This window comes from Passer domesticus, chromosome 1 (assembly GCF_036417665.1).
Source record: "Passer domesticus isolate bPasDom1 chromosome 1, bPasDom1.hap1, whole genome shotgun sequence".
NCBI classification, from domain to species: Eukaryota; Metazoa; Chordata; class Aves; order Passeriformes; family Passeridae; genus Passer; species Passer domesticus.
This window is the reverse complement of record NC_087474.1, coordinates 23,779,053-23,804,264: the sequence shown is the minus strand read 5'-3', so window position 1 is coordinate 23,804,264 and position 25,212 is coordinate 23,779,053. Positions and strand designations below refer to the sequence as shown.

General features: G+C 43.8%; 2 protein-coding genes across 8 annotated transcripts in view; one reads left to right on the top strand and one right to left on the bottom strand.

The window, feature by feature from the left end:
* Nucleotides 1-542: 542 nt before the first annotated feature.
* LOC135294822 (serum paraoxonase/arylesterase 2) lies at nt 543-19,741 on the top strand. Of its 2 annotated transcripts, XR_010356845.1 has the most exons (10): nt 543-694; nt 4,121-4,191; nt 8,841-8,896; nt 9,442-9,607; nt 10,704-10,830; nt 11,645-11,845; nt 12,469-12,550; nt 13,058-13,186; nt 14,113-14,453; nt 17,272-19,741. XR_010356845.1 is itself a non-coding variant. In XM_064410585.1 (9 exons), the coding sequence occupies exons 1-9, from the start codon at nt 621-623 to the stop codon at nt 14,269-14,271; spliced, it is 1,065 nt and encodes a 354-aa protein (XP_064266655.1). In that variant the 5' UTR covers nt 543-620; the 3' UTR covers nt 14,272-14,648. The 2 variants fall into 2 exon arrangements, 1 of the variants encoding a protein (XP_064266655.1); XM_064410585.1 differs by lacking the exon at nt 17,272-19,741 and having other exon boundaries at nt 14,113-14,648.
* The window catches only part of PPP1R9A (protein phosphatase 1 regulatory subunit 9A), a 131,155-nt gene continuing 124,635 nt past the window's right edge, over nt 18,693-25,212 (bottom strand). For all 6 annotated transcript variants that reach the window (XM_064410536.1, XM_064410526.1, XM_064410543.1 and 3 more), the window contains one exon: nt 18,693-24,289. In XM_064410536.1, coding sequence (XP_064266606.1) covers nt 24,077-24,289 — 213 coding nt within the window. In that variant the 3' untranslated portion in view covers nt 18,693-24,076. The remainder of the gene's footprint in view (nt 24,290-25,212) is intronic.

Genomic DNA, 25,212 nt, shown 5'->3' with positions numbered 1-25,212 from the left:
ACAAAGTGTGGAGCATCTGCTTGGCCTCAAGGGCAAGGGCAAAAAGAGCAGGAAAGCCCTTTTAAGTGATTGCTCAGACATTCAGAAAAGTGCAAAGGAATGTGTGCACGTGAGGACATTCCCTGCGCAGGGAAGGGAAAGATAACTGCTGAGGGAGGTCATGAACCTGCCAAGTGTGCTCCTCCGAAAAGCAGAAAGCACAGGAGGCCAACACTGAAGATGGTCCAAGAGCAGAGTGCTGAATGGAGGAACCCTGAGGTGGGTTCTGCAGCTCTTCTCCTGCACAGAGAAGAAATATATTGGTGGGAGGGTGGCAGTGGAAGCAACATCACTGGGGGGAAGCTCTGGTATGAGTGTACCCATATGAGGGTGCACATCCCAGCCGAGGTGTACCTGAGTACCTGAGCACTCCGCACCACGCAGGCTTGGTCCGGCACGCTCCTGTTTGTACCACGCACACACTTTTTATACCGGAGCTGGAAGCTGCTCCCCCTGCCCTTCCCCCGGTCCGGCCGGAGGCGCAGCCTGGCCCGGTGCCGCGGGCACGGCCGGGCGGGGCGGGGGCACGGGCAGCGCCGGGCCCGGGGGCGGGACGGGACCGCCCGGGACGCGGAGCGGCCATGGGGAAGCTGCTGGCGGTGGCTCTGGTGGGGATAGCGGCAGCCTTGGCGGCGGAGCGGCTGCTGGCTTTCCGGTGGGTGAGCGGTGCGGTGAGCCCTCGCGGTGCGGGGCTGGGCGGGCGGGCCGGGCGCTCCCCTCCGCCCTGCCAGCGCGGGACCCGCAGCTCCCGGCTCCGCTGCGGCTCGGCGAGCACCTGCCCGTGCACCAGCGCGGTGTCAGCCAAGGGGGAGAAGGGTTCTGCACCATCATTGCCGTCAGTATCATCAAGGGAACCGGGTTTTCCCAGGGAAAATGCAGGCACTGTGATGCGCTTTTCATCCGATTTCGGCATTAACGAACTTCGGGACCATTTATTGCACCATTTATTGCATTCTTCCCAGGATGATGGGAGCAAGGGGGACAAGCGAAGAAGGTGCCCAGGGACAGGGGGTAGTACCTCTATTTTTACAGAGCCTGCAACTAACAGGGATGTGCCAAAAGCACTGTCTGTGAATTTACCTCGTCTCCTGCCAAGTGGCCAAACAGTAACCCCAAACAGTTTGCCAGAAGCTTGGGTTATGTTCTTCCAAAGCTGACCTCTGGATAACAGTATCCCCTATGTACTTGAGGTTTCCTCTGGTGGAGCCCAGATTTGGTGATCCAAAGTTGTGACCTCACTTGCTGTGAGCTGAAATACCCAGCCATGTCCTGCTCCATATCACACACCTCATGCCATGAGGTATGAATGTGAACACTGGTGTTACAGCAGCTTCTGTCCTGAAAGCTCCTGAATGTGTAACTGGTCCTTTCAGGTCACAGAAATGATGCTGAATTACTGTACTGGAAGGTGACTAAGTCAATATAATTTTGCTTATGTTTACAAGAACTCCAAATCCCTGATTTCAGCAATGACATCCTGCTAATTGCACTTTTGCTAGATAGTAATTGCATCTAATTACAGAAGGAGAGCATTACTGCCTGGACCCTGATACCTGGCATGGATGGTGGCTGCATTAAATCCACCACAAATATTACTGGTGATAGCCACGGTGGTAATAGGGCCCTCCTGTCCTGGAGTTGCATAAACTGGGATAGCAGAACTGGAAGATACTCCCAGGCTTTAGTGGGGTGAGCCATTTCAAAGTGCAGTGAAGAGCAGAGGACTCTCCTCCAAACGGAATGAACAAATGAAATGTTAGGAATCTGGTAAAGGAGAATCTCTATGAAGAAATAGGATCCCCCTGTCTCTGTAGCTCTCTGTGGGTTTTTCCTGTGTGCTGTGTTTTCTGCGAACTGCAATGTACCAGCAGTCTTAAGACAGTTGCCAAGTTTGGAAACACAGAACTTCAGATCACAAAGTACTCTAAAAGTAATTTAACACAGTCTTGAGAGGAGAAACTGTGGGTGGTGTTAGCTCTTGCCAAGGGTCTTTTTTATTCATCCCCTACCCAGAGGGCAAGAATCTAGCAAAGACTTTCTGTAGTTCCTTCTGAATTTGTTAAAAAACCCCAGAATCAAATCCCAAGCGATTCATGATTGGTTAGTCTAGAGATGAGGAAAACTAAAAGAGAGAAAGATCTTTGAATATGCAACAGGTTCCTTCTGAAGGGAAGGCCTGTGGTCTGTGTCTCAGGAAGTAGGGAAGCAGGTGGAGGACTCAAACTGGAGAGAGAAACTGAGGGAAAAGGTGCCATGCACTGGACTTGCACCAAGTACCAAAAACTGCTGCTTTCTTTGAAGTTGCATCCCGCACATATTGCAGGCCTTCCACATTCCAGGTCTCGTTAGCATGGCCAGTTTGTTATCTAGGCCATCTGGCTGCGTGGCTGAGGCTGTCTGAGCTAGATAAACTGACACATTTTGGAAAAGCCTCTATATATGCTGCAGGCTTGTGACTGGTGTCCTTTTGAATTACTCTCATTCCAGCCCATGAAGTGTTTCCCTGGGAATGCTGTCGGGATATCATCATCCTTTGCTGTCTGCTGGCTGAGTTCCTGCTGTGCTTTTGGCTCGGGGTGGCTTGCAGCCTGCCTGGGAAAAGCTGGTGAAAATAGGGAAGGGAAAAACCCTAAAAAGGCAGCAGTGCAACTTTAGGCAGGATCCCCCTGAGCCATCCTCAAAGGCTTGAGGGTTTGGCTGTGCCGGGATGCTGGTGGGTAAGGGGCAGCAGGGGGATGGATATCCCTCCCGTGCTGTTTGTGGGCTGGGAGCCAGCATGATCTCTGTCAGTTCTCCTGTGCTGGGAGAGAGGGCTTGGGAGGGTTTAATTTGGCTCCTTTCCCTTGCAGTTGTCTGCGCTTTTTACTGTTTTTCTTCTTTTCTTTTGGCCTTATATTAACAACCTGTGTCAGTGATACAGCACTGAAGCAATTTACAATTCATATTTAAGTGATTAAAAAAATGCAGGACTGACATACCATGTAGTGCTTGACTGTATCACATATTTTTCATATCACTGAGTGATACTGCTGTTTACTTTATGTTTATGCCTAAAACCATAACATAAACATGGCAAGGTTTTGCTGTGGGGTCTTTGCATTCAGAATTTCCTGTGATTGCAGCAACAGCCTCAACATATGATAGTTATGAAAAAGTGTTACTACATTAGGTATTATAGTTATGCAAAAGTGTTACTACATTAGGTTAAATGCTTCTTTCTGGTCAGGAAAAAAAAAAAAAGGAAAAAAAAAAAAAAAAAGAAATGTTCCAGCACACTAGAATACATACAAATGCAACATATTTTCTTGTGTCACTGCAGACCAGCATGGTCAGACCTCCTGGTTGTTGTGAGGTGGTGCTCATGCAGATTTGCAAACAACCTGGAACGGAGGAAGTGGAGAAATATGAACTTGTGTGTGCCTGTCTGTAGCTGCTTGTCCAGTGAAGTATGAGCCAGAGGTGGAATTTCATGCACATTCATGAATGAAATAAGTACTGATGAAGGGTAGTGCTTGGGGTGGTTACCAGGAGTGAAGAGGAAGGGACAGGGCAATTGCTGAAAACCATAATACCAAGTCCTGCTTGTGGTAAGGAAAAGAGTGCTCCTACCCTGCAACAGTGCTATTGCTACCTTTGAATGTAGACAAAAAATGAAGAAAGTGCAACTGCTGGTGGTCTGGTCACCAAAAATAGGCAGTGGGTTGCAGTAGAAGATCCCTCTCTCCTCATATGAAATGCTGGTTCTAACTGCAGGGTGCTTCTATATTTAGGCGTCTGAAACCTGAAGAAAGTGTGGTTATCATCTGAGCTGCAGTGGGTCATGAAAGCTTGTTGCTGAAGCTCATGAACAAAATGAAGTTTCTGAAGTTACTCAGAGTGGAAGAATCACTTAATCCTTGGTCATATGTAACCATTGCAGTGATTTGGAGCAGTTGCTGTTGTTGGTTCTGGAGTTTGCTTATTCAGTATTTTACGGCTGATTTGTTGCTGCAATGTGGCAGACAATAAAACTGAAAACTAGGAAAGTTACCTGTTTTCAAACTGGCTGTGTGCTGTTTAACCCTGCTCTTTCCTCTTGCAGGAACAGATTCAATGCTTCACGGGAAGTAGCCCCAGTGAGCCTCCCGAACTGCCGGCTCATTAAAGGGATCGGTACGTGCTTAAAATAACTGAGTGCCTTGCTTTTGTCCAGCCTTCTTTTGTAATGGCTTCTTAAAGCCAGCTTCCAAGCCTGATCCCAAAAACAAAGTGCTAATTTGACTTTGATTTGCTACTTGGACTTGGAGATAGGGAGAAACTGCAGGAAAAAATAGTCCTGAAATACTAGCTGTGTATAAATCAGTGTTCAGTTTCTTTTCTTTTTCTTAAAATGGAGTACCTTGCAAACACTTCTCCTTTCCTAAGGCACTTGGGAAATGATTTGGCTTTTAGATGAGGGTGTGCTGGCTCTTCAGGCAGGCTCCTACAGGAGGCTGTCAGCTGGTTGCACCTTGGAGATGGGCAGTGCTGCGAGGGTGGAAGCCTTAGCAGAAGGCCTTAGGCACATGGCAGAGGAGCGGCTGGTAAATGCCAGCCGGGCTGCCTCTCCTTGGCACCACATTTTGGGCATGTTTAGGATCTGGCTGGTGCCGCGGGGCCGGTGGCGGGCGGGAGCTCAGCGTGGTTGTGCAACACAACTGCGCGGTTCCAAAGAGCGAGGGGTCATGTTTGTCATCCTACTCTGGTTTGCAGAGAGGTTTAACACAGTGGCTGAAATGTTGACTTTGTACTTTGGGCCATGTGTTTAGCACACAGAAATATTTATGTCTTGGTGTTTGTTTTTTTTCTCTCCACTTAGGATAACCAGTTTATAAATTGATAGCTTTGAAATGAATTGCTTTTTTGTGTCTCCCTCCCAAAAAACCTCAATCAGGCTTGATGGCTAAGGATTTTCTCCTCCTTAGTATTTTTGGAAATGGCTTAAATGATGTTGAAATTTGTCTGGATTTTTGATGTGTAAAAAGTCATTGGATGAGCTTTTACAGCCTTGCCTTTGAGCTTGCTGAGTCAGTAAGTTGATTTCATAGATCTTGTTTCTTCCTTGTGTCAGGATTCAAACATCTTTATAAAGTCAAATTGCTGCTGTGAATGTATATATGCAGAGTTCCTGTGCTTGAAAATATGTACAGAAAAAGATGGTATTAAAAACATTTTCCAAGTCTTCTAGATTAAGCTGTAATTTACTCATACAAGACTATGAATGATGCTTGTTTTCGATATAAAATAATTTCTGAGTAATTTTTTAGGCATACCGCTATTGCAATCTTTATAAGACTAAGACTTTTTTGCAACATGATTGTTCTGTTGAGGAAAGAAGGAAACCTGGAAAAGACAAATAGAGTTGTGTTTCGTTTCTGAACAGTATCTTGGTTTTTGTGCCTGACATTTACATGCAGATTAGGTTATTTCTGAGAGCCTGTCGCTGCTTAGAGGCAGTGGATCCATTTACTGAGTTCTATCTCTGCTTCTTGCTGGCTCCTCCAATGCTGTCCCTTCACACAGAGAACTGCCCCTTGCCTTGTCTTTGCTCCTCAGTTTGCTGCTCATCAGAAAAATTAAAATGCCAAAAAATTAGTTTAGCAGGTCCAGTGCGGCAGAAAGAGAAGTAACAAAGGATTGTGCAAACTTAAAAGTTGGCATGTTCACTCAAACATCTTCTAAAACTCATTTGCTGTGACCAGGAGGCTTATATTAGTGACCAAGGATCCCTAAAGCTTAAATGCTGCCTAGGTAGTACTGTTCAGACAGAAGGTTCTGCTGTACTGGGATCTGTAAAGTTGCTTGTATGGGTGACTTTGTCTTAGGATGTCTTTGTACATGGATGTCTTGGCCTCCTGGGCCTTTTTCCTTTAAAATGCTAGGATAAAGCTGAATAAACAATCTGTCTTTATTTTAATGTTTAAATCAGTCCTTCTGAACTCTTGAATGTGACATAGGTCCCAGAGCTGGATCGGCTGGATCTGAGCAAAATAATCTTAATCTATCCATTCTGTACACAGAAGAACAGACCTCTGGTAGAGTCTATGAAATATAAGTGATGGATCTATTGTAAGTGACACAGACTAAATGAAAGACTTCTCTAGTGGACCTTTTTCTTTCTGCACAGTTGCATCTTTTCTGTATCTTTCTCAAGACTTTAATCTATTCTGCTTTCTAAATATTGTGCAATATAAGCACAGATACAAACACTGAACAAACAAAAATTGCTCATTCTCAAATATGTAGGAAAGGCTGTATTTGTAGAATAAACACTAGCTTTTGAGTTTTACTGATTTCTTGTCATGTTACTGGTTTATAATAAACTAACTATATCTCCTGTACTGATTCCTAAAGTTCAAGAAGCTACTACAGAAGTTGCTAGAAATGCTTGCATCTTGGAACAATTTGTGGGTTATGGGCAAAACAGTGTCACACTTTTGGACATGAAATCCAGATGGGGTTTTTTTTTGTCAGATACACCTGCAGAATACATCATACTAAGATAAAATAAAGAACAACAAAAAGCCAACATTTCTAGAGTAGGCAGCTGTTTTTTTCACATTATCTTTTAATTTCTCTTGAATGTCACCTCTCTTCAGATAATCCCACGGACAAGCTGGGCTCAGTGATACAATTAAACAACATAGTGCATACAGGGGGTACCTAAGGAGTCTCTCCTGGCCCATAGGGCGCCTGCAGCAGCAGCACAAAGCCCAAAACAGGGCAGGAGAGCCCCTTTGCTGCCCTGTGGCCAGCTGTGTCCACAGCCCCTCGGCGGTGCTGGGTCAGCAGGGCTGTGCTGAGTCAGCGTTCCGCTGCTCTCCTGACGCCGCTGGCTTCCACACATTCCAGGACCTGGCCATGGAGCGCCTGAAATGTGCTTTGCTGGGCAGTTTCCCTTGAAGCAGTTGGGTGCAGGGCTCTCAGTGTGCTCCTTCCACCAGAAACTGGTAGGTTTTAATTATCTGTTCCCAATTAGCCTGCTCATCTTTCTGCTTGGCAGCCTCACCGATTCAGTAGCGATAAATGATTGTATCTCTGTTTATTCACTCACCAGTGTGTGCTGCCAGTAAAAGCTGTCTGTCCAGCTCATGTCACCATGGCAATTGAGCCTCTCAGCATTTATTTATGCTATTAGCCTTGCAGCAATCCTGGGAAGTGGAGAATTACCACTAACCCTATTTTATAAATTAACCCAGGCTTGGAGAGACTGGGGCAATGGAAAGGAGTTTGTGGCTCAAACCAGAGTGTAAGCTGAGCTGAGAAAAAAAAAAAAAAAGAAAAAAAGAAAAAAAAGAGCCCAAATTCAAAACTTAAATTGGTAAATACAGGCTCTAAGTGTTTCTGGACACATCAGTGCAGATGTTCTCTCCTGCCTGAGTTAGTCAAAATTCAGAACCAAAATCCCAGGTGGGATAGCAGCTGACTCCTCCCAAAATGCATCTTCAGACATTTTGTTCTTCGGAAGGCAGGGACAGAAGGCAGCTCTGCAGACAGCTCATTGCCATCATGGGATGGAACAGGAACTTGCTGAGGCTGAGGAGGAGCTGGCCCTGGCCAGAAGAGAGAAGTTGTGCCACTGCATCTTCCCAGAGCTGAGCTAGGGAGGAACTTTCTGGATGGGTGAATTTGGGGTTCTGGTTCCTCTCCACAGAGGCTGTCAGTGATCCCAGGATCAATTACAGCCCAGAAAAACCAGTGGTTGGATAAATAGGAGTTGCTTAAAAGCAAACAGTAAGCCCAGCTCAAATTTGCAGGTGCTTCCTTGGGAAGAGGTGTTGATGTACAATGGGTTGTGTGACCCACGCAGGCTCACATGTGTGGTTATGCCAAAGCAGGAGGGGGTGTGGAGACATGGGACAAGCTGGGTGGAAAAACCTTGTGTTGATGGCTCTGATAAAGAAAACCTGTTGAAGAATTTTCTTTAAGCAAGTGCTCCTTCCCTCATCATCTGGAAAGTGACTTGTGAGGAATGCTGTGTTTGCTGGTGATTTGGAGAAAAGAGGGGAGATTTCTCAGGGGAGGGGTGGAAATGTGGGATGGCAAATGGCCTTCAGCATTGGACTAAAAGCTCTTTGGAGAGTGCTTTATGAAAGCCTAAAATTACTCAAGTGTTTTTACTAAAGGGTTTTTATTTTATCTTCCTTTCTTAGCAGGGAAAAATATTACAGGAGCTACAGGAACTGGCAATATTGGAAGTGATTACCTGTAGTTGAAAGTGAGGTGTAACTATGAAATCTCTTAGCTGTTATAGATATAGTAGGTTCTCTGTCACTTGAGAGCTTTAACTAAATATTTGGCAACCCATTTTTGTGAAGTGTCCAAGTTCAATCAGGAGAATTAGTGAGCACAATTCCCACGGCTGCCTTATGAAAGCCTGAGGCCTGAGTCACAGGTATGGTCCTGCCCTGGAAATCTCCATACCCAAACTAATTGCTCACTGCAGAACACATCCTCAGGAGGTGGTGATTCATCCCACACCTGGTAATTCATCTCACAACATCTGGGGGCACAAGGGTATGGGTAGGAGACTGCCTGGCCACTGCAGGGGCACCCCTTGGCCCCTAAAAGAGGTGAACCCCAGTACTATTTCCTAACCTGATGTGATGTCTTCTGCTACCACTTTTAATGCAGTGGCCAAACTTTTCCACCAAACTTCATCGTGTGTGGGGTCATACCAGAAAGGGTCATTCATGAGAGCTGGAATTGTACTTAAAAAGAGATTTTTTCAATGGGAAATGCTTAATGTCACCTGAAAACCCCTGTTTATCTCTGTTTTGCAGAAACTGGTTCAGAAGACATCGATATCCTTCCCAATGGACTGGCTTTCATCAGCTCTGTAAGTTCCCATGCCACCTCCCCATGCTGGGGTTTGCCTGTTTCCTTATCTGCAGAAGCCACAGGTGAAAAGAGCAGGAGGGGCTCTTTTCTACAAGGCTAGCTGGCTCCCAAAGAACAGCCCAGTCTTAGGCTGGCTTAGCTGTCATTCCCCTCAGCAAGCATGTTTCTTGTCACAGAAGTGGTGTCGGTGGCTCTGACACAGGTATCCTACCACACTGACTTACCTGGCCATGTAACCTGGGCTTTCTGTCATACTCCTTCATTGAAATGTTGAAATGTAATCCTCTGCCACGTTAAGAAGCTGTGTTAATTCCCTAACTTTAAGAAAAAACCAAATTTTATGTATCGATTTTGCTGTTCCTGATATTTTTTTTAGCCTTTAGGAGATACGTTTTCAACCTTTTCTTTGCAATTAGGATGGCTGGCCATGGGATATCCTCATGTGTGCTTGCAAGCCTGATCAAGGCTCTGGCTTTTTCAGCCTTGTGATGCTCTTGTTTACCTTTTACCCAGGAGTTATTTTCTCATGTTTGGATTTTACAGGGCTTGAAATACCCAGGATTAAAGAGCTTTGCTCCAGATAAGCCAGGTGAAATATTTTTGATGGATTTGAATGAAGACAATCCCAGAGCAGTGGAACTGAGAATCAGCCGAGGGTTTGATCTGGCATCGTTTAACCCTCATGGAATCAGCACCTATATAGACAGAGGTAAAGAGCTTGAGATGGTGGCAAATATCAGCCTAGAGAGCACAATCAGGGATCCCTCTGCAGCCTTGCCCTGCACCCCCAATGGTGGTCCTTGCTGGGAGACAAAAAGGTTTGGGTTTTTTTACCTTAGTTTTGCCCTTTTCTAAATGTCAGTTGCTAAAGGAAACACACTTGCACATAATTTCATCGGTCTGAAACTGAAGGATGCCCTTGATATTAAAAGGAAAGAAAACATGGTAAAAGTTAGGGTTGAAAACCACAGAAAATTGATTTTACATTTACATCTGTCTCATGCTGGGTTCAAGTGTTTTGAGGAGATATATCCTTCACTGACTAGTAGTGCCCAGAATGGAAACTTTTGTGGCAAAACAGTAAATTATCAACTCTCTGTAAATTACCAAAACCTCTGTTACTCTTTGTCCAAGCTAGGTTCTCTTCTCCCAGGTATGTTCTCCTATGCCAGGCTCTGACTACCAATAAAGTGTCTTTTTCCCTGTCCTTTCATTGGGGTTTTAGCAAGACAAGTAGAATTCTGCAAATATAAAGAAAACAATTGCTGCAGCTTGACCTGCATCCCCATACAGTCACCCTTTAAGGGAAGGTGTTGGAAAAACCAGTGGTGGCTAATGTAGGGTCCTGCCAGAAGGGCTGGGCAGATGGGCTGCAGCCTTGCATAGAATGCAGGAGAAGGATGCTCCTTCCACTCTCCCAGGGGAGGCAAACCCAAGAGCCCAAACTGCCTTGGCCACAAACCCTTCTTCCAGCTCACTGGGGCTGATTCACAGATTGCAAAATCCAGTGGCTTGGGTATAACGATGAGGTGGTGGTTTCCTCTTTCCTTGGAGGAAATAGCAAGAATCTAGTTAACACAGCAGCTCCCTGTAGAGCCAGCCTGGGACAAAAGCCGCTGGAGATCTGGGTGTGTTTGCAGAGGCATCTTGCAGAATGTGGGTACTTGTCCCTCTGCCTCTGCAGAGCCACGAGACAAATGCCCCAAACTCAGCATGTGCTCTGTGCTGGGGGCTGCCTCTGGGCTGGGGTGCTCAGCCACACAGAGTGCTGCAGAGAATTCAGCTGTTTCCATTTCTTTTTCAAGACGACACCGTGTACCTCTTCGTTGTGAACCATCCCCACCAGAAGAGCACAGTAGAATTGTTTAAATTTGTAGAAGATGACAATTCTCTTGTACACCTGAAAACCATTCGACATGACCTTCTGACAAGGTATTGGACTCAAATACAGTCTTCCTCCAGGTCAGGCTGCCTTGGTGAAATCCAATGTAGGATGATTTTTGGGTTTAGACTCTTATTAATAGGAGATATTTCCTCTTTAACCAGCATCCCTGTTTCTCTTACTGATTACTTCTTATCTGTGTAATCAAAGCAGTGTTTCCCCAATCTGTCCTCTAAATTAGATTTTTAATAGTTATATCACTAAATTAGTCTTAAGCCTTGTTGTGATTGATGCCAGTGAATTAGCTTGGCATCCATTTCTCCTTTGTTCATGCAACCCACACTCAGGTCATTGCAGATATGAGTCCCCAGATATTTTATCGTCTGGATTTCCTACACTGTAAAAATAAACATACATTTAGCTTTTTCTGCTTTTCTTATTTTTAATACAAATTTTTTTTGGTGCGTCCTACTGCAATATGATTGTAAAATAAACAGCCAGATTGATTAAGTTGTCACAACACCTACTTGTTCTCTGATTTCTACTTGAATGTAATGAAAAAGAAAATAATACTAATAATAAAAAAATTATTTCCATGTACTTACAGACATGTAGCCAGATTTTTAGCTGATTCCCTATGGCCCTATTCAGGTCTCAGCATTGCACGTCCTGGCTCATAGAAAATAGAAGTAAAAAGGAGCTAAATAATTTGGTGACTCCTTGAAGTACATCTACAATTGCAGCCTCTTTATGGGTATTGAAGACCATGTCCTGATTGTATTGTGGGCAGTCCTTAAATGCTCCTTCATACCTCTCATTTAATTTTTTTTTTAAAATTTCTATATCTCTTTATTTCTTTTCTAGTGTGAATGATATAGTAGCCGTGGGACCAGACAGCTTCTATGCTACCAATGACCACTACTTCTCTGACTTCCTCTTGATGTTCTTAGAAATGTTCTTGGGTTTAACCTGGTCAAATGTTGTTTACTACAGTCCAAAAGAAGTTAAAGAAGTAGCATCTGGGTTTTATTCAGCCAATGGAATTAACATTTCACCTGATAGAAAGTAAGTTTCTTCTTACATTAGATTTTATTTGATCACACAGAAGTATCTGGAGATCTGGAGACCTGGTCCCTCTGTGGTCAGGTGTCTGAACTGGTTCGTGTAAGGCAAGGTGCTGCCTGGGCAGCACAGGTGATGCAGAGTGTTTGTAGCACAGAAGTTTTGTGTCTCTCTGTTCAGCAGCAGTGTTTGCTGCATTGTGTGGTACTTTATAGGCAATAAGGTCAACAGTTGCTGCATTTTAACCAGCTGATACAGGAGTTTGTGTGTCTTGCTTGCAAGGATTAATGGGGCAGGGTTTCTGTAAGCCAGGGGTGCTCTACAGTCCTACACCTGTATGACTGAATCAACCACTCCTGTGGTGTGGACAGGTGATTTAAAAAAAATAAATCATAATTGTGATTTTTCTGGTTCCAAGGTTTATTTCAGTGTCATAATGGAAAAACTGGCACAATGTGAAGCTACACTGGCACCTCAGTGTATCTGAGGTGCTCAGCAGGTTGGCTTCAGTGCCCTCTGGCTGGCTTGCAACGTCTGTTTGTGTGTGGGCTTCCAGAGGAGGAACTATCTAGTCTTGGTGTCTGCTTACTCATATATATTAAGAAGTTCTTTTCTTTCTTTTGAAGGTACATCTATATTGCAGATATACTGGATCACAGTGTATATGTCATGGAAAAGCATGCTAACTGGAGTTTAACCCATGTGAAGGTAAGGTGCTGCTGTTCTATAAAAAAGGCAGATGTGGATTTTGGACAGAATAGTTTCAATGAATGCTTGAGATTTCAGCATGAACATCTGTAAAGTTCTGATCTGGGTGCCTCCTACTGTGGGTTTGCAGAGGTGTCTGCACACCCTGTTACCGAGCCTCAGATCTTCCACCCTCCCACCAACAGCCAGGGAGGAATCCTTGGGTATGCTGTTGAGCTGTAGTGGAAGTCTGCCTCAGGCAGTGGGGAACAGAGCGCTGAAAGCATCCACAGAGGTGTAGGTGTGAATGAGCTGATGGGGGAAGCTCAGAACAGCAAACAGGTTTCTCATAGCATAGGGGATGATGCATACCAGGGGAAAAGACAAACAGAAGTTGGGGGAAAAGTATTTCTTAAAAAAAAAACAGTCTAAGTTGTGTCATATGAGACAAGTCTGTTGGTTATGTTGTGATTTGCTCCCAGGATTTCTGATAGATTTAATTTTTTGGTTTTTTTCTGTGTTGGCTAGATGCTGCAGCTGGACACTCTGGTTGATAACTTGTCTATTGACCCTCACACTGGAGACATCTGGGCAGGATGTCATCCCAATGGGATGAAGCTGTTCTACTATGATCCTGAAAATCTTCCTGCATCTGAGGTGCCTTTTGGGAGACATCACTGGTCTCTTGACTATGTCTGTGCCAGAAAGTTGTTTTGTTCAAATTATGCTGGTATAACTTAACTGCATTTCATAGAAAGTGCCGGGCACAAAGTGCTTTTGTTAAAGCAAAGACCAAGCTGGCTTCTGGTCTCAAGTGAGAGCCTGAACAGCATATACTCACTAACAAACACCTATTCAGACCGTTGGGCAACAACTAAATAATTTCCAACCAGTAGCTTAGTCACTCTGGACTCCTCAGGCTGCTTTCTGTGCAGCTGTGGACATGCACACAAATTCTGTTGAACTGCATTAATTACTGAGCCAGCACCTCTTTGCCAAACTAAAAATAATTGAAGGAGTCCAAAGCGTGACCAGAAATGTTTCCACAGGAATGATTAATTTGTGCAAGTGTGGTTCATCTGTAGGTAACACTGTAATTCTTCTTTCTATGAAATCAGTGAGGTACTGGCATTGGGCAATAGCGGCTACGAGTGCAGCTGGCTGCTGTCCATTGGATTTCAGCCTTGTCTGAAGGTCCCTGTAAGACACTTCTCAAAATTACCATGTTCAATAGCAATACATTTCTGATACTAAGCAGTTGTTTGCTCTGTCTAGGAAAAATATGAAAACAAGAAGATATTAACTAACTCTTAGTCTGGAAAAAAATGTGCACATTCCTGGTGGTGGGGATGGCTGCTTGACTTCCTTACAGTGTTGCACAACAACTTTAAAAAAAACCATAAAAATCAGTGTTCATGGACCGTGCTTCACGAAAGGCCCTCTCACAGGAATCACGTGGTTGTAATTATCAGCAGCTGGTCATCCTAACTAATTTGTTTAAGTTACCATGCTGATGTTCCCCCTCTCCCTGGAGCATTTTCACCCATGCCCATTTCAACAGCCGTATCCTCCCGCTCTGGCAGGTCCTGCGCATCCAGAACATCCTCTCGGAGGAGCCTGTGGTGACACGTGTCTACTCTGACAATGGCTCTGTGCTGCAGGGAAGCTCAGTGGCATCCATCTACGAGGGAAAACTGCTCATTGGCACAGTCTTCCACAGAGCTCTCTGCTGTGATCTATAGCTCGTCACGGGCAAGACCTGCTGCTGTGGAAAGGATTTCATTCCTTGGGAACTCACTTAGTTTCTGCTAGATCTGCTAACAAGACTGTTCCAATAAAGGTTAACTACAGTAATGGAAATGTATTTTAGCCTTCCTCTCCAAAGTGAGACTTCTACACAATAGTAAAGGACATGGAATTGAAGGTGAGAAATTAGTTTACCTGTGTAATGGAGAGGATCCCATGTTGTTAACACAGGGTAACCTTGAAGTTCAGTTTCAAATTGTAAATGACTAAACTGTCAGACACTGAACTATGTGCTGGTTGGATGTTTGTTGTTTGGTTGTTTTTTTCCCCCCATGAGAAAACTGATTTTGTAAATGAGAATTGCTGACTATAAGTGTGGTGTGCATTCTTGTCACTGACCCTTGGGCCTTTCCAGGGACTGTGCTAGGCATTTTTCTTCAAAACCTTCCTGTTAGCTTTCCCTAATCCTTCCAAAATAAGCAGAAGGAGAATAAATGTCATTTCAGTCTCATTCATTTTCCCTTCTCCCTTAAAGCCATTTCCCAATGTTACTACATTTTCATAAATTTGTTTTAATACGATGAGAAAAGAGTAAGGCATCAGTTTGGAGAGGTTTCTGACTGGCTCTTTGAAAGGGAGTTTAGAAAAGCTTTTTTTCTCTTAACAAGTGGGAAGCATCTCCTGCACACCTTCAGCAGGTCGTGCATTGGGAGTTCCTATTGTCTGTCACTACACAGGGAGCATTTCTAGGCACTGTGCAGTGGCTACCCCAAGCCATGGTCACACAGTTCGGTTTTTAACTTCAGCTGGTGTGGAGCTGATTCCTGCAGCACTGCCATGCACCAGGCAGCCCCTCATGTTTACCTAGCATCAGTTATTGACATTTTGCACTTCCAAAAGCTCCCCAGGTTTCCTTCAGCTAGTGTTTTTGGGATGATGTTAGCAGTCATTTGAAGTGTTCACTTGCAATGAAGTGAACTCAGTGTCCTTTGAAGCTGGAGCTCACGGAGTGAGCTCTTCTTGCATTGGTGTAGGTGCCTTTACCCTCAGAGCAGCTCCTGCTGCACTTTCTGAGTTCCCACCTGTGATCAGCTCTCCAGTTTTGTGAGAGTTGCTGACATTCAGCTGAAGGCTCTGTGTTACATGTGGGATCTCTCCTGCTGGGGTTGCCACTGTTCTGCCTGCACCTGCCCGTAATGTCCCTTTTCAGCATCTTGGCAGCCCCTCCAAATGCTGCCACCAGACAGACATCCCTGCTGCCACCAGCCCCTCTGCATCCTTCAGCTGATGCAGTAGCTTTTCCTCACTGCAGTTCTTCCACCACCGTGGAGAAAAAAGACAGGCTGCTCCTGAAGTGCAAGCATGGGAGGAGAAAGAGCCAGTCCCTGGTGCTCATTACTAAGCTGGCTTTGCTGTTCCCTCCTGCCTCCAGCACCAGCCACAGCCCCTCTAGTCTGAACAGTATATGAGAAGTCCAGAAAACACAAGAGTGCTTCTGCCTTCAAGAGAGACCAAATAACCTGCTCTGTAGTGGCCCAAACACTGAGATAGGATGTGGAATGTGTGCACACCCTCCTCTGTCTGTGTTCTGCTGTTCTGGCTGAGAAGAGGCAGTAGTCCAGCCTGAGGTTTGGGTGAGCAGGGGTCTTGAACAGTAAATGTGTGTACTGACACCTCTTGGCTCCTGCACCTTTCCTTTCTAATGAGCCTAATGGCTTTCACCCACTGGTAGGAAAAGAGTAACTGCTCCTTTCCTGAGCAAAAGGGACAGCTCTAATCAGCAGGAGGTCAGTGCCAGGGCTTGTGCCTGGGGCTCTCTTGCTGTAGGAAGGACAGTGTCACCCCACTTCCACTGCACAGCTGAGTGGGCTGTGGGTCTTGCTGCATCCCTCCTGCCCCACAAAGCCTCTGCTCCACCCCAAGCCCTCGCATTGCCACTGCCTTGCTGGCACAGACACCATGGTGTAAGGCACGTCCCTGGGCACAAGAGTTGTGTGAGGCTGAAGAACAGCCAGTGGCGTGCTGGCCCTTCCAAACGCCAGCAGCTTCCCTCTGCTGCCACGGCCAGCACTCATTCACACCCACGTACCAACGTGGCCCCTGCTATTGGTGATGTTGTGTACCAACAGCACGGGCTGCAGGGGTCAGTGATGGCAGGAGGGGCAGACTTGGGTGTCAGTAAATCACACAGATAATTGATCTGTCTCTGGGGCTGGCTCTGCATTAGCACGTCTGTGCACAAACCATGCTTGCAGCTCTTCTCCAAAATGCTCAGTTGATCTGGGGACTTGAGCACTGCCCAGGCTTCACTGTCTGCCCATGAAGCTTTGGTGACAAGGACTCATCTGTTTGGATCACAGTTCTGAATCTTGCTGCCCATGGCGTGCAGCCCTTCTACAGAGCAGAGCCAACCCTGAATGAGGGCAGCTTTTGTCTCATCCCTTTGCTGTACTTTGGCATTACCTAACTCTGGCTTTCCTGCTCCTTCCTTAGCAACTTCTCTCCCTGCAGGACACTTTCAGCTTCCCTCCTAAGTGGTGTACTTTCTTACAGGAACTTGCAATTCATTTTCAGCTATGAAGAACAGATGTTCCCAGAGCCCAAGCTGAAAGAACTGCTCTGAAGGAAGTTCTCACAGCATGGAGAAGTTGGGCTATTCACTCATTTGTGATTAGTCATCAGTGGCTTGCACTAGCATTCTAATGTGATTGTTCTAGGATTGTGCCACATTTTGTTCTGAGTGCTGTGTTCTAAAGAGCTACATCACGTATCAGTGGCAGTGGCACAGCTGAAATGCCAATCAGTCACTGTGTGGGTCCTGGATTTACTCTCTGGTCGTAGAAGGGCAACAGCCATTTCCCTCTGCAGTGCATTAGCAACCCATCAAAACATTATTTTCACATTTTACTGTTGCTTCAAGCATCTTCAAATGAGCAAATCTACATGTTGTTGGATCTTGTCAAACTTCTACTTTTTTATTGGTTTTGGCTTTTCAGAAAATCAAGACTGCCTTCACTCATCACTGACTTTTTCCTGTTCTAAACTACTCCTGTGCTGAAGATTTTCCCGTTGGTCTGCCTACAGATGGAACCATGAGCAAGCGAGAGGCCTTATCTTTTCCAACAGTGTTTGAGAGGAGAGACATCATAGCTGCTGTTACTGACAGTGACCTTTTGGCCTGAGACCAGGAGGGCAGGAGCCCATTGCCAAGCTCCCCCCAGGTATCCCAGCCTTGCAGTGCAGAGGTGGGAATTGGAGCAGTGTCCAGGTGGTGCTGGGCAGCAGAGCCAGCAAGCAGCTGGTGTGCAGCAAGAGCCACGCTGGGGCACAGCTTCTGCCTCCTGGCAGCCTCAGTGCAGAAACAGCTGCGGTGGAGGATGCAGCTCCAGCCTGGCCTCCCAATTACTAAGTAACCTGCACACCCAAAATCCAGGCTTGCAATCCCAAGGAGGGCACAACCCATCATCTTTAACACTCTGTGGAGACTGCAGCAGTTCTGGGCATTTCTGATGCCCAGCTGCTGCTATCTGAGACAACCTGCACAAACAAGACATATGTACAGATGGCTCCAGGCCTAGGGAGCTGCTGAGCAGACACATTTTACACGTCAGCTGTGGACCCAGAGCATCTTAGTATATGCATTTTAATTAAGATAACGATTTTATGAATTGAGGATTCTTTTTATCTTCTTGCAGGTGGTGCCCCTATTAGTGGAAGGTAAGATTTATGATTCAGTCATTGGGAAACACAAACTGGGTTAGACAGATTAAGTGCACACTGTTTGGCCTAGATTCTGCCAGATGTAAATCCACTAAAATGACTATACAAATTGCACAGTCTGTGCCCTTCGATTTTCCCTAACTTAATGCTTTACTATAATCAAATAAATAAAAGACTTATTAAACATATACAGTAAAAGAACTGCCGTACTTTTGAATGTATAAGATGCCCATTATAAATAACCTACACTTAAGTGTAAAATGTTTTTATGTAACAAAATCAATCCAGATCTTTTAAACACACAAACACTGACCAGTATCAACGTGAAAGCAGCCTATTTTTACATCAACCTGCAGCAAAAGACTGCACGCTACACTTCACCTCCATATGAAGAAAAAAGACCATTTTTTTTCCTTAATATAGATATATATATATTTTTTTACTTCTTTCTACATAGTTACAGAGTGTAAATGAGACCCACTTGGGGGCTTGTGAATCATGCCAATTTGGCCAAGAACTGGAATTAAAATAATCTTTGGCTGAGTAGAAGGAAGCAAGGAACAAGCAGGGCAAGGTATATATTCCCCTGACCCACTAGCCTGACCCATGCAGCTGTCTGATTGTCCTCACCATTTATTATTTCTTCTGGAACGACAAAGAAAAGGGCAGAAAAGGGAGGACTCATTACAAATTCTAATAAAGATTCAGGATTTCTCTTTTTATTGCATTCGTTGTCTAACAACAATAATACTCATTGGCAAGAAATTTATTTACACTAACAAATTAACTTTAAACCACAAGGCTTTGTTGTTTGTATTTCAACTGTAAGAAAACAAAGGGCCACCATGATGTTTTCTTTTGATGTCTCCCAATAACTAAATATCAAACAAAGTTATCCTGGGGAAAACTCAACAATCTAGAGAAGTTCATAGCAACCAAGCACAAGAGAACAAGCTCAGACATGGCACTACTGTGTCCTTCATGCAGGTGATCAGACACCAAGATGTACAAACAAAAAGTTCAGGATAACATGCATTTCATATACACTTGACCTCTTTAAAAAAATAACAGAAAAAGGAAAAAATCTGAAGCACAACTATCTCTTCAACCATATAAAAAGAAGCAATGTAAGAAGCCAATTTTTACAGTAAGCACAGTGCATTTTAGTCTTTTAGCTGCCTGGTCTTCTAGCAACATGTGTACACTTCTAAGTGACCAGTGAGATACCGCTGCAACATGACTGGGAAATAGGAAAGCAGTTGTTGGTTGAATGTGTATGGAAAAGTATAGAGTCAGAAGATGTTCACTGTGCACTCTTCACTTCCAAATGGGCTGGTTACTCCTATGTCTGGTGCCCTGAGATCTCCCTTTCCTTGAGACACTTCTGCACAGGTCCCAAATCCTCTTCCACTGGTGGCAGTGGCAAAGGTCCCACTGGAAACCCAGCAGGAGTCCCGGGCTCCGGGGCTGGATCTGACCCTGTGAGCTGTGAGCCCTCCTCGCCTCTTTGGAAGAAGAGACCTGCCTAACTCAGCAGGTTTCACCAACAGCCTGTTCTTAACACAATCCACACTTCCTAAAGAAACAGGCAGCCCAAGGCACTACCACCAAACTTCCTGTAAGATGTGCATTTTTTTAATCATTACTTAATGCTAAAAGTGAAAGTACCAGTTGGTACAGCTGGTTAGTAACAGAAAGCTCATTTCATACTGAGGGTTTGGAGGGCTCAATGTCATGACTACGGTATTAGAGTTTTGAAAAAGCAGTTTCACAGGTACAGAAAAAAAGTCCAGTAAAATCCACAGGGAGGTTGACAAAAGGGATTGTGCCACCTGCAGATGACCCACACTCCACTCCAGTGAGTGGGCAAGTCTCCTTTGATTTAATCTGTCATCCTGCTCAGAAATGAACTGCTGAAAGTGCTCCATTAAAAATCAAAGTTGGGGTTAAAAACACAAAAAACACGTGTTTCCTTGCTAGAACACTGACCCCCAACTGCATGATGATGCTCTTCCATACTACTGCAGAACAGTATTCTGCACTACGTGCAAAAGTGGCATTTCCTTCTCTTCTTTCTCTTGGAAGTGGAACACAACTAATTCTCAAAAATGACACTGCCCGCCTCTTACCAGGCCATGAGCCAGGAGGTGAAGGTGTAGCAGCTCAGGAGGACAGGAGGCTTTGATGGAAGCAATAAAGTATGAGGAACCCTGATATCAGGTGCCAAGCACCTCTGAATGTCAATAACTGCTAAGGGCTGGCAAGTATTAGAGGAAAGCTGCTCAGTAATTCTGGTAAAAGCTCAATTCTTGTGGTATCCCTGCAGCAGACTACAGTCATAGCAAAAGAGATGCCATTGCAAAAAAATTTTGAGAAGTGGAAAAAATACAAAAGTATGTGTATACACTGAAATACAAACATCTAATACAAAACATCTTTTTTATTACTGGCTTCTGTTCCACTGTGTAATTCTAACCCATGATCTTCAACAGGCTCCACTCCCAGCAACCCCCACCAGGACCTGCTTGGGGCGGTGGGTGAAATGCAGACAGGACAGTGGGCAGCTCTGTGCACTGCAGTGAAGGGCTGCAGCTCCTTCCTCACCCCCTGGCCCTGCTCTCTTTGGGCAGACTGAAACCCAGCAGGGAGCTTTAACAGGACACTGCATGGGTGCAGCAACCCACCCGTGAAGAATTGGGAAGACACAAGCTGGAAGCAAATAATGTCAGCATGTTTGGCTGATTTGAACAGAACAAGGAGCCACTGCTCTCCTCACAATCTCAGAATAAGCACTAAGGTTTTTAGGACTAAAGTAACCTGCAGTGTTGTACATTTCATTTTCTATTTTTGAGACTTCCACTTTTTCCTAACTCGCAGTTCTTCACCTTTTTAGAGGCTCTATATATTCACAACTTGCAATACTGCAGCAATGAGCAGAACTAGAGTTTACAGAACTGGCCTACCACCCTCACCAGGGAAAAAATAACTTGGGCCAGCCTGCTGCAGTCACCCAGGGGTAACGATGACACAAGCACATGTCTTGAGGTGTGGAAGCACCACACTGCCTGCACAGCAGTTCAGAGGTGGCCAGGAAAGTCAGCCCAACAAAAAACAGCTTTAGCTCCACAAATAAATACACAATGTAGGTGACATTATGCCTGCAGGTGAGCCAAACCATGAAAAAGCCTGTCCAGCCATCCAGCACAGAAAATTTGTTTCTTCTTGTTACATTAAGCCCCACATTAGTCTGACTTAGCATTGGTTTACAGGAAGTTTAAATTAAGAATGATGAGACATCCATCTTTTGTTTCTTATAAGTCATAATACAATACAAGGGAAAAAAATTGCAGCACAACTTTAAAGGTCCTATAGAATAGAAACGTTTCAAACTGTGCTTCAGGTCTGTTATCTGGTAAGATTTCTGCACTTCTCAAGACTGAGTTGCCATATTTCTTAAAAGGAACCACATAAATCTTTTATCACAGAAAGAATAGCAAAACTCTTGTCATTGCTCTGTTTCCTTAGTTTTCATACATTGATCAAAATGCATTTTAATGGTTTTAATTTAAATGTAACCCACTAGTTATTTTTAAGTTAGATTTTTGTTGATGTTTTTAGTCTGAGAATAACAAAATAACATTATCACAAAGCAGTAAAAATCCCCTGAATACTTAAAGGACTTAAGTTGAATTAGTTATTCTGCAAAGTAGGAACATGATTTACAAAGAGATTAACTAGGCACCGTTCTAAGGAGCAAGAATGAAAACTCAATATATAATGCCAAGCAGTCTGCTCTGGTTCCTAAATAAAAAAAGAACGTAAGACAGAGACACCACCTTAGATTATTATATACAACCACTTAAACATTACTACAATGTAAACATAATTTAAAAAGAAAATTCTAATGCATTTATCAACATTGTATTTAAAATATTAAACTTCCAGTTTCTTCCAGGTAACATTTTTTACTCTAAGAATGCTAATTTTATGAGGCTGTTTAACATTTGTAGAAGTTTTCTCCTATGAATGAACACAGAAGGATTTACTGTAATGTGTATTTTTTTGTTAGCAGGTGTATTTTGCTGCTGGTGGTTTATCTCAAGAAAAGTAGCACAAGCCTTTAGAAATATCAGCAAGTATCTTTTATGGCAATTTCAATTTTAGATCTGAATAAAATATACATCAAAAACTTGTAGAAATTGGATTTGGAAGGAAAAATAAAGCTAACGTTAAGTAGATCTGTTGTGTATTAATTTTGAATGAACTAGGCTCTCTCAGTTTACAGACCATTTTACATGTCAAAGAAATTATTAGGATCAAGAGAAATGTAACTATTAACAGCAAGTGTTCCAAATCTGAGCTTCAGAGAACTTTGCAGACTCAAATCTGAATGCCATAAAGTACAGAGCAGAAGAGAAGCCAAGCCAAACTAAAACACACATTTTCTTCAGAGGAATTTTCAGTTTTAGGCTGGTGCATTTTTAGGTTCTAGATTTGAACTTTGCATCACCATCTCAAAGAATCTCTGGGTTTGCAGAGCCAGATGAAGGCTACCACTTGCAGGCTGCACGAGTGGGAAGTGATATTTCTCAACTGTACACAGGGAGCTTTGACTGCAGAGCAGTCAGCTCCTGCCTGCTGCTCCTCATTGTGGAGACCTGCCCGTTGTCTGTCCCTTCTTTTGAGGCAATTCTGTACAGTTCAGTACTGCTATTGGGGCAGTAACACCATACACTGCTTCTGTCACAGTCAAAACTACACAGCAGGCTTCATCCATGGCCTCACACACCCCAGAATTCCCTCAAGTATGGCCACTGCTAAGCCATCAAAACATTCTACAGCCAAAGCCCAAAAATTCAGCTTTTGGTTAGATATTATTTAAATATATCAATCAAAACAGTTAAAATGTGAGAGCTTTGGATTATGTAACCATCACCTCCATGGCAGCATTGACCTTAACAGCAATGTACTGAATTTCATTTTAACCAGGATCACTCATCTTCCTCTTCTTAAAGTGCACTTCTGTAAAAACTGAAAATCTACACCAGACTCAAGTTTGATAATTGTTTCCAATACCAGCTTCACAATAGCACAGCACAAAGCTTATTCTCCCAATGCTTACTGACTGGAGAATCAATTTGAAGAGGTGGGGTTTTTCCTGGGGAAAAACTAACTTGAAACAAAATAAACCCAGTTTGTATGAAACACATGAAAAAAAAAAAGTGGAGTGTGCTATAAGAAAGTCGCCTACACACTGGGAGCACAATAAAATTTATACAGATGTATACGCTGTGCTCTAGTTAGAAATTATTCCTTGCTCAGATATCTAAAGGATAAATGTTATCCTCAGATTTCTATGTAAACCCACATAACCATTTAAGGCTTTGCCTCCTTCCTGGATTAACTATTGTACAGTTAACAGAAAGAGTTTCACCTCCTGTCCTTTACCCAGGGGGAATATTGACTCTCCTGTCTTTATATCCAGTGTATAAGAAGTCGCTGAACAGTTTTCAGAGCAATGTTGCTTAAAGGTTCTGATGCAAGATGAAACTTACTCCAGCAGATTGAACTGAGTATTTGAACACCGTAAAGAAGATGAACTTCCAGTCAGAAAGTCAAGTCAAATCTTATCAGAGAGAGCACAACTCCTTTTATTCAGCTGAAGAAATGTTCCCCAACCATACTGACTGGCCATCCTATTCAGAAGAGGTGAAGCAGTGGACATGCTCCTCGGCATCATGCTGGTTACTGAAGTGACCAAACACATAGAGCTCAACAGAGAAGAGTAGTTTGGAAGGAAACACCACCACACAAAAATGAAATCTGTTAGCTGTCAACAAGAACAGAACAAACTGAGGGGCCGGGATTGTTTCACATGGCAACAGCAACGAGCGTGAACTGGATATGCAGGAAAGAAAACAACACAATATAAATTTCCCTAGTCATTCTATGTACAGCCCCGTCTCTCTGTACACAATCCTGGGTGATGAACACAAGAAAGCTGAAGGGGCATCAGAGTGGATGAGATGTCTCTTTCCTTGACATGCCTCCACTTGCCAAACACAGCAGCACTCCCGCTTATCACTGCTCATTAGTGCCCTCTGTTGCATCTGACGAACACTTGTCTGTTTTCTTTGATCTCCTCTGCAGCTGCTCTTGTTCCTTCTTTCGAAGCTTCTCCCTTTGCTTTTCCATTTTCTCTTGAGCTTTGCGAGCCTTCTCCAAGGATGCTTTCATTTCCTTTAGCTTTCTTTTAATAATTGCTCTGTCCTGGGAAGATGTCATACCAAGAGCCTGAGGTGGGGAAAAAAATTTAGAAGAATTGCTTATGGTTTCATCGATCATGTTTTGTTTTCATATTCTAGTAATGATTCTTCTCAGAAGACTGTAACAACAAAGTGACTGTCACAGGCTCAGATACATCACTAATGTGCAAATACTACACTTCATGCTTTCCACTTCTAGAATATTAAAGATAAGACTTCATTGCCACCACCAGTGTTGATTTCGTTGATCAAATAAGGTAAATAAACTATTTTACTGAAATCATATAAGTCCACATAGAACAAGACTTCCAAATTCTCACTGCTATGACTTAGTCAAAAGTTCACCTGCAGTCTTCTAAGACACTTATAGTGCCACCAAAAAATAAAGAAGGGAAATACCAAACTTGGACTTTCAGATCTACTGAGTTTCCTGCAACTCCACCCTGTATTTTTGACTGAAGTAGGCTCTTATTTTTACTACAAGAAACAATGCATATTTTGTACATCAAAACTGTATTTAGTTCTAAAATAATACAACTGGTATCAGCTTATGCCTCCCATATCCCATTAATCCATTATTCCCTTGCTACTTCTGATATATGTCTACTCACTGTCTTCTCAGAATCACCCTTTCACAAAACAGAACTGGATGAGAAATGTGTGCATGCAAATACCACTTTCACACACTGCTGTATGATCTGCACATGCAAATATGGGTACATATATACACCAAGAATTTTCATAAAGTAAATGCCTTGCATTTCTGAAGCTTCTGAATCCAAGTGCATATGGGAATTTCTTCACGTGTTGCTGTGGCTTTATACTTTGTTTATTATTCTGGCCTATCGTGACTCCATGCACAAGGATTCACTGCTTTCTGGATGAATTCTTACTGCCTTTGAGATGATGTAAAGTGATGAAAAATACTATAGTTCATCTTGAAGCCCCATC